Source organism: Anolis sagrei, chromosome 4 (assembly GCF_037176765.1).
Source record: "Anolis sagrei isolate rAnoSag1 chromosome 4, rAnoSag1.mat, whole genome shotgun sequence".
In the NCBI taxonomy this organism is placed as follows: domain Eukaryota; kingdom Metazoa; phylum Chordata; class Lepidosauria; order Squamata; family Dactyloidae; genus Anolis; species Anolis sagrei.
In genome coordinates this window covers 639873-649160 of record NC_090024.1, presented here as the reverse complement: position 1 = coordinate 649160, position 9288 = coordinate 639873, and the positions used below count along the sequence as shown (strand labels likewise).

Below are 9288 nucleotides of genomic sequence, written 5' to 3'. Positions count from 1 at the left end.
CGTCTCGGAGGAGAAGCCGTGCTTGCTGCGGTCATCGTATATTTATTTATTGGACTTGTATACTGCTACTCCCAATTTGGCTCAGAGCGGTTTACAGCAGTAGACTAAAACAATACAATATATTCTCGGCATCTTCCCAATTTTGTTCCTAGGTGAGTGTTTAGCATTCCTATGAAACACAACTCTGGTCTCATTGTTTTCATTCAGCATCATATGCATCAGAGTCCAGCATTTCCAGGCCTTTTTGTAAAGGAGCTCCAATAAGATAAAAAAAAATCCCATTTTTCAGCATTTACAAACATTGCCTTTATATGTCTTATATCTGAGCCTTCGACACTGTCTGCCATGACACACGAATGTCTCGGCTGTAGTCCACAGGTGCATCGCTCACTGGAAGAGACTCCCAAAGGGCATCCAGTCGAACCCCCTTCGCCCAGGCAAGAAGGCTACCCAGCCCCCTTTGAAAGCATCCCGAGAGGTTGAATTACAACAGAAGTACTTCAAGTCTCAGTACTGTTATATCATGTTTATCTACACAATTCATTGATTGAATTGCAATAATTACCACTAAAATGAATGTTTATAAAAGGAAATAAAATGTATTAGTAACAATGTTTGCGATGAAACCCATGGAACAGCTACGGAGGAAACTACGCCTCACTACCTCTGAGGATGCTTGCCATAGATGCAGGCGAAACATCAGGAGAGAATGCCTCCAGAACATGGCCATATAGCCCGAAAAAACCTACAACAACCCAGTGATTCTGGCTATGAAAGCCTTATTTATTTATTTATTTATTTATTTGCTATACTTGTATACCGCCATTTCTCAGCCTAGCCGGCGACTCAACGCGGTTTACAACAACTTATAACAAACAACAGTATACAGTTTAAAAGCATAAAAACACGATCCACAATACATATATCAATAAACAATCCAATTCATCTCTTGACTAAAATCGTGATCCAGTTTCGTCGTCCAGATTGCCAGTCCTTCAATCATTACACTTATTGCACTGAGTTAACCGAACGCCTGCTCGAACATCCACGTTTTTAGTCTTTTCGTGAATACCATCAATGAGGGGGCTGATCTTACCTCCATGGGGAAGGCGTTCCATAGCCGCAGGGCCACCACAGAAAAGGCCCTGTCTCTCGTCCCCGCCAGCCGCACCTGTGAAGCAGGCGGGATAGAGAGTAGCCCCCCCCCCCCAGAAGATCTTAGGGTCCTGGTGGGCTGATAGGCCGAGATACGTTCGGATAGGTAAGTTGGGCCAGAACCGTTTAGGGCTTTAAAGGCCAACGCCAGCACTTTGAATTCAGCCCGGTAGCAAATCGGCAGCCAGTGGAGCTGGTGCAGCAAAGGAGTTGTGCGCTCCCTGCGCTCCGCTCCAGTTAGTATCATGGCTGCCGACCGATGGACTAATTGGAGCTTCCGAGCCGTCTTCAAAGGCAACCCCACGTAGAGAGCGTTGCAGTAGTCTAAACGGGATGTAACCAGAGCGTGGACTACCGTGGCCAAGTCAGACTTCCCAAGGTACGGACCTTTAACAATACATTAAACTACATTTTTATTTATTTATGATATTTGTATGAAACCTATCTGTATACATTATTATATGTATTGAAAATCTTATATGGAGTTGGTTGAACCTCTGTCTGGCTACTTAAACTGAATTACAGTGTCACGAAAGGATGCGTGTCTAAAACATGACACCAACAGGAAAAGTTTGGAAAGCTCTGCCTTAGAGTCTCTCTGGGATCAATGACCACACTTCCCTCCAATGGGAAGTCTATGTACACGTCAACTCTCAGGGATGCTCTTTCCACGTGCCGTCTCTCAGGGATACTTGAATTGTGTTTTTCCTGCATGGCGGGGGGGGGGGGGGGGTCTCATTATTAGATTTATTTATGTCCCGCTTTTTCTCTCCACTCGGACACTCAAAGCGGCTCACAAATTAACAGCGTTGCAATACCACTTAAAATATACAAATATTAAAACTGTATTGAACATCATTAATATTTTTAAAAATTGGTCAAATCCATAAAAGCGCATGAAGCTTATAAAATCATGGCAGGATTGGATGTCCCATGTCATCTCTTCCAACTCTATTATTCTATCATTCTATGGCTTTATGCTATGTCTATGTCTCCCCAATGTGAATCCTTTGATGTTTACGTAGATGTGAATTATGAGTGAAGCTCTGTCCACACTCCAGGCAGGAATAGGGTTTCTCCCCAGTGTGAGTCCTTTCATGTGAACGTAGATCTGAACTCCGAGTGAAGTTCTGACCACATTCCAGGCATTTATAAGGTTTCTCCCCCATGTGAGTCTTTTGATGTCTACGTAGATAGCTACTCACGGTGAAGCTCTGTCCACATTCCAGGCATTTATAGGGTTTCTCCCCAGTGTGTGTCCTTTCATGTGCACGTAGACTTGAATTATGAGCAAAGCTTTGTCCACATTCCTGGCATTTATAGGGTTTCTCCCCAGTGTGAATCCTTTCATGTACACGTAGACCTGAACTATGAGCAAAGCTCTGTCCACACTCCAGGCATTTATTGGGTTTCTCCCCAGTGTGAGTCCTTTCATGTGAATGTAGATTTGAACGACGAGCAAAGCTCTGTCCACACTCCAGGCACGTATAGGGTTTCTCCCCAGTGTGAGTCTTTTGATGTCTATATAGACTCGAATTACGAGTGAAAGTCTGTCCACATTCCAGGCATTTATAGGGTTTCTCCCCAGTGCGAGTCCTTTCATGTGAACATATATCTGAACTATGAGCAAGGCTCTGTCCACACTCCAGGCATTTATAGGGTTTATCCCCAGTGTGAGTCCTTTGATGTGTACGTAGATTTGAACTCTGAGTGAAGCTCTGACCACATTCCAGGCATTTATAAGATTTCTCCCCAGTGTGAGTCCTTTCATGTGAACGTAGACCTGAAATTTGAGTGAAGCTCTGTCCACACTCCAGGCATTTATAGGGTTTCTCCCCAGTGTGAATCCTTTCATGTGAACGTAGACTTGAACTCTGAGTGAAGCTCTGTCCACACTCCAGGCAGGAATAGGGTTTCTCCCCAGTGTGAGTCCTTTCATGTGAATGTAGATGTGAACGACGAGCAAAGCACTGTCCACACTCCAGGCATTTATAGGGTTTCTCCCCAGTGTGAGTCCTTTGATGTCTATGTAGATGTGAACTCTGAGCAAAGCTCTGTCCACACTCCAGGCAGGAATAGGGTTTCTCCCCAGTGTGAGTCTTTACATGTCGCTGCAGACTATGCCTCCGAGTGAAGCTCTTTCCACACTCCAGGCATTTAGACGCTTTCTCCTCCATGTCAAGAATGATACTTGTGTTTAATTCCAATACAGAGACTTGACTCTTCTTTATTCCTTTGTTATCTGTAAGTGAAGTCAAGAATTCAGCAAGATCATCGCCTTGAGAGGATGTCTTCTCCCTGTATTATTGGTTTCCTTACTGCATCCAAGAGGTCGCTCCAAAGAGTCCTCACTTCCCTGGAGAAGAAAGAAGAGAAAGATCAAGGATGGAAGCCAGAGACCTTCTCTACCTCCAAGATTGTCCCCTTCCCCTTCATGGGTCAGGTTGAGAATGGAAATACCAAGAAAGGCCGACACTGGGGCCTCAAGCACATATCCAGAGACCAGCCGTGGGAATCAATGGTTCTTTGAAAAGAAGGGAATGGATTCAGAAGAAGAGAGGAATGGAGGAAGAGAAAAAGGAACGAGAGAAGGAAAAATGGGGAAATCCTAATTCCGGAGCATCATATTGATTTTATTGGGATGAAGAGAAATGTGGAAAAGGAATGGAAGGCAGGCAGGCCGGGAGAAAGGAGCGGTCCTTGGCAAGACTCAAGGGCACCGTTCGCTGGATCATGTGTGTCCCTGAATGACCAGGAATGGGCTCAATGCTCAGAAGGGACACCAAGATGGCTGTGCTGCCTCCCTTCCCATCACAAGTCCCAGGTCTGCTTTCTGAGCATCCCTAATTAGATGGGGTGTTGTAGGTTTTTCAGGTAGTTGGCCATGTTCTAGAAGCATTTTCTCCTGACGTTTCACCTGCATCTGTGGCAGGCTTCCTCAGAGGTTGTGAGGTTTGATAAATCAAGGTGGCCAATTGAAACATTCACACCGGGCTCCAACAGACAACAGTTCTTTCTCCCACCCTGGACCTTCCACAGATATATAAACCCAATTTCCAACAAACCTCACAACCTCTGAGGATGCCTGCCAGAGGTGCAGGCAAAACATCAGGAGGGAATGCTTCTAGAACATGGCCATACAACCCAAAAAACCTACAAGATCCCAGTGATTCCAGCCCTGAAAGCCGTCAACAATACAGCAAATTAGATGCCTGCTGCCACCACATTTTCTGTCTTTTCCTAAAGGAATCTGCAGCTGACCAAGACCCTAATCCAGTTAGGTGTGAATGTTGCAGCTGACCACCTTGTTTAGCATTTGACGGCCTGGCAGTTGTTTGGTGTGGCTTGTTGGTGCCTGGGGCAATCTTTTATTGCGAGGTGATTAGATGTTCCTGATTGTTTCCTCTCTGTTGTTTTGCTGTTGTATTCTTAGAGTTTTTTTTAATACTGGTAGCCAGATTGTGTCCATTTTCATGCTTTCCTCCTTTCTGTTGAGATTGTCCACCTGCTTCTTGTGGATTTCAGTGGCTTCTCTGTGTAGCCTGACATGGTGGTTGTGAGAGTGGTCCAGCATTTCTGTGTTCTCAAATCATATGCTGTGTCCAGGTTGCTCCATCAGGTACGCTGCTATGGCTGATTTGCCCCAGGCTGTAACAAGCCACACCAAACAACTGTCAGGCCATCAAAAGCTAATCAAGGTGGTCAGTTGAAACATTCACGCCTAGCTCCAACAGAGAAGAGTCCTTTGTCCCACCCTGGTCATCATTCCACAGATATATAAACCCCTTTTTTCCCATTTCCAACAGACCTCACTACCTCTGAGGATGCTTGCCATAGATGCAGGCGAAACGTCCGGAGAGAATGCCTCTAGACCAGGGGTCAAACCTGGCCCCCTGGGGGCATGTATCCGGCCTGTGGGGTGTGCTGGGCCGCCAAACCCCTCGGTCTTCTCCCGGTGTTGGGTTAGCGCAGGAAGCTCATGCCCAGGGGACGGTGGAGGGAGCGGGCTCCCGGCACCGGCCCTCTTCCCCCGCAAACTTGCCAACGTCCCCCGGGTGGGCGCTTATTTATTTATTTGCTGCATTTATTAACCTCTTCATCTTGGAAAGAAGTGACAAGTGGAGTGCCGCAGGGTTCCGTCCTGGGCCCAGTCCTGTTCAACATCTTTATTAATGGCTTAGATGAAGGGCTAGAAGGCAAGATCATCAAGTTTGCAGACGACACCAAATTGGGAGGGAGAGCCAATAGTCCAGAGGACAGGAGCAGGATTCAAAACAATCTTGACAGATGAGAGAGATGAATGGCCAAAACTAAAAAAATGAAGTTCAACGGGGACAAATGCAAGATACTCCACTTAGGCAGAAAAAACGAAATGCAAAGATACAGAATGGGGGATGATGATGCCTGGCTTGAGAGTAGCACGTGTGAAAAAGATCTTGGAGTCCTCATGGGGAGGTCTGGAGAACAAGCCCTATGAGGAGCGGCTCAAGGAGCTGGGCATGTTTAGCCTGAAGAAGAGAAGGCTGAGAGGGGATATGATAGCCATGTATCAATATGTGAGAGGAAGCCACAGGGAGGAGGAGGGAGCAAGCTTGTTTTCTGCTTCCCTGGAGACTAGGACACAATGGAACAATGGCTTCAAACTACGAGAGAGGAGATTTCACCTGAGCACGAGGAAGAACTTCCTGACTGTGAGAGCCGTTCAGCAGTGGAACTCTCTGCCCCGGAGGGAGTGTGGTGGAGGCTCCTTCTTTGGAAGCTTTCAAACAGAGGCTGGATGGCCATCTGTCGGGGGTGCTTTGAATGCAATTTCCCTGCTTCTTGGCAGAATGGAGCTGGACTGGAGGATGGCCCAGGAGGTCTCCTCCAATTCCAGGATTTCTGATTCTATATGTTGTGCTCCGCCCTGAGTCCCCTGCGTTGGGGTGAGAAGGGCAGAATATAAATTCTTTAAATAAATAATCTATGTATGTAATAAAAGTCAGTGTTTGTATGCAGAGGGAGGACGGACGTAGGGCGGAGGTGTTTGTGGCAGCTTTCTGATTGGCTGCCACTGTGGTACAATTTGCATATGATCCCTGATTGGCCAGCTTCCAAATTCCAAGATCTGAGGTGACAAAGAGAGGAGAGGAAAAGGCCAGAGGGGGCTGTGTCGGAAAATTACCAATACAGACCAAACTGGGCACACAGAGCCCACAAGACCCACTCTACATCCTAGTGCAGTTTGGAGGAGGATGGACCATGGATGATGGGATTTGCAGTACCATCACTCACTTCCTGAGACCATCATCCAATGACTGATCAAGACCAAACTTGGCACATAGACCTCTCATGACTCACTTTACGCCCTGGTGTGGTTTGGCTGGGGATGGACCATGGATTATGGGACTTGCAGTACCTTTTCTCAATTCCTGAGACCACTGCAACCCTCATCCAATTATTGATAAAGACCAAACTTGGCACACTGAGTCTCCATGATGTACTCTACATCCTGGTGCGTATTGGAGAAGGATGCACCATGGGCAATGGGACTTGCAATAGCTGCACTCTCTTCAGGAGACCATTACAACTGCCAACGATGGATCAGAATCACAATTCACACAGAGAGCCCGCATGACCTACTCTACATCCTGGTGCAGTTTGGAAGAATTTGGAGATGGATGATGGGACTTGCAGTCACTTCACTCATTCCTGAGACCCTTGCCAATGACTGATCGAGACCAAACTTGGCACACAGAGTCCCCATGACCCACTCTACATCCTGGTGCACTTTCGAGGAGGACAGACCATGGATCATGGGATTTCAAGTACCTCCACTCACTTCCCAAGACTGCTGCAACCCTCATCTAATGGCCAATCAAGACCAAACTTGGCACACAGAGCCCCCATGACCCACACTACATCATGGTGCTGTTTGGAGGAGGACGGGCAATGGATGATGGGACTTGCAGTACCTTCACTCACTTCCTGAAACCACAGCGACACTCATCCAAATACCAAGAAAGACCAAACTTGGCACGGAGAGCCCCCATGGCCAACTCAATATTCTGGTGAGGTTTGGGGGAGAACACAGTATGGATGATGGGACTTCAAGTACCTCCACTCACTTTCCAAGACTGCTGCAACCCTCATCTAATGGCCAATCAAGACTAAAGTTGACACATAGAGCCCCCATGACCCACTCTCCGTCCTGGTGCAGTTTGGAGGGGGATGGACCACAGCTGATGGGACTCGCAGTACCTTCACTAACTTCCTGAGAGCACTGCGAGCCATATAAATAACTGATAAAGACCACCCTTGAGACACAATTCCTTTCTCAAATAAAGCGGGCAGCGCCGGGTCCCCAAGCTAGTAAATAATAAACAAAGGGGAATCCCAGAGAGAGAGAGAGAGAGTCCTAGAGCGGGAGGAGACCTGGCGGGCCATCACCCCGCCCAACCCCCTTCTGCCCAGGAGCAGGAAAACCTCATTGAAAGCACCCCTGACAGATGGCCACCCGGCCTCAAAGCCTCCCTCCCCCACACTCCACCCGAGGCAGAGAGTTCCCCTGCTGAACAGCTCTCTCGCTCTTGCAGTCAGGAGGTTCTTCCTCGTGCTCAGGCGGGATCTGCTTCCCCTCCTGTCCTTGGAAGGAAGGAAGCCACGGTTCCCTTGTGTCCTGGTCTCTTTCCAGGGGAGGGGACACAAGCCTGACCGCCCCCTCCTCCCTCTGCCCTCCCCCCTGGACCCCTGGCCCTCCCTCCTCCTGGTGTCTCCTCTCCCTCCGCCTTCTCTTCTGCAGGTCCCACATGCCCAGCTCTGGAAACCATCAGGGCCAGCTAGCCTCTCCCAACTCAGGCAGGAAGCAGCCAGGCCTTGAAGCTGCGAGGAGGCGTTTCAGTGGCAGTTAAGGCGGCCAATGGCAACACTCACCCCTGGCTCTGGCAGGCAAGAGCTCCTTCGCTCACCCTGGGCGTCATCCCCCAGAGAGACAGATCAATACACACACATTTCCCTAGTTTGCAAGAGACTCTCCCCTCCCCCCTCTGAGGAGGCCTGCCTGCCTGCCGGCCTGGGGTGTGGGCGAAAGGTCAGGAGGGAGTGCTTCTGGAAGAGGGGGGGGGAGGGAGGGCCGGGCGGGCAGCCAGCCATCCCCACGGAGGCCTCCCTCCCTCCCTTCCCACAAGGCGCCCCAGGGGACACTCCACCCCCCCCCGAGAAGAAGACTCACCTCCTTCCTTCCTGCTTTCCCTCTTAAAATGGCGCCGGCTGCCAAGGGGGCGGGGCCCGGGTGACGTCACCCACCCCTTCCGAGAAGAAGCCGAGGCCGCAAAGGGGGCGGGGCCTCTGCAGAGCGGGCTCGCTCCTGATTGGGCGCCCGCCTCCCTCCCGCGGAGCTCATTTGCATGGGCCAATGGGAGGAAGCGAGGCCGGGAGGGGGCGGGGCCTTGGCCTGCCTTGGCTCGCTCGGGCTCTCCCCCCTCCCTCTCCTTTGGAGAGCGTGGGCGTGTCCTCCTCCTCGCAAGCCTCTCCCCATTGGCTGAGCCGCATTGGCGGGTGGGCGGGGCGGAGGCCGGAAGGAAGCCCTCCCCCTCCCCCCTACGCCTCTGAGGTTGCTATGGTGATGATCCGCCATGCCTCTCTTCCTGCCTCTCTCTGCCTCTTTGAGAGCCAGGCCTGACTCGGGGCCTTTTCCTCTCGCCCTTCACACGCCAGGCTCTTCACGAGAGATTTTGATCCCTGCCAATTTTATCCATATCTCTGTGTATGGATTTGATCTTTTACAATTCTGCAGAGAGACTCGCTGGAACACCTCAGCAAGCGAGAGTCCAAAAGCGGCAGGCTCAAGCCCAGAACTGATACCAAATGACAGACTCCCCCTTCCTGGGCACACGGAAGGAGACTCCTGGGCGACTGGGAAGGCGTTCAACAGACTGTGCTCTCTTGCCCCACCAGATGCAGGGCCAGCCTCCAGAAATGGGGCCACACACACAGAAATGCCCCCCCCCCCCTCACCAGCAGATTTCCAATTGTCACGGGCGCGATTGGTGGGGGCGAGAGAGAGGCAGGGCCTTCTCGGTGATTGCTCCCCAGCTAAGGAACTCCCTTCCTGGTGAGATCGGGTTGGCCCCTCCCTCCTGCCCTTCAGAAGGA

General features: G+C 50.1%; 1 protein-coding gene across 1 annotated transcript; it reads right to left on the bottom strand.

Moving 5' to 3' along the window:
- Positions 1-1976: 1976 nt before the first annotated feature.
- On the bottom strand, positions 1977-8453 carry LOC137096893 (zinc finger protein 135-like). Its single transcript, XM_067467173.1, has 2 exons — positions 8366-8453; positions 1977-3511 (listed from the first exon to the last, which is right to left on the bottom strand). The coding sequence occupies exon 2, from the start codon at positions 3330-3332 to the stop codon at positions 2142-2144; it is 1191 nt and encodes a 396-aa protein (XP_067323274.1). The 5' UTR covers positions 3333-3511; positions 8366-8453; the 3' UTR covers positions 1977-2141.
- Positions 8454-9288: the final 835 nt, after the last annotated feature.

Coding starts and splice junctions, on each gene's coding strand:
- LOC137096893 (XM_067467173.1), bottom strand. CDS start 3,332: ATGGAGGAGAAAGCGTCTAAATGCCTGGAGTGTGGAAAGAGCTTCACT.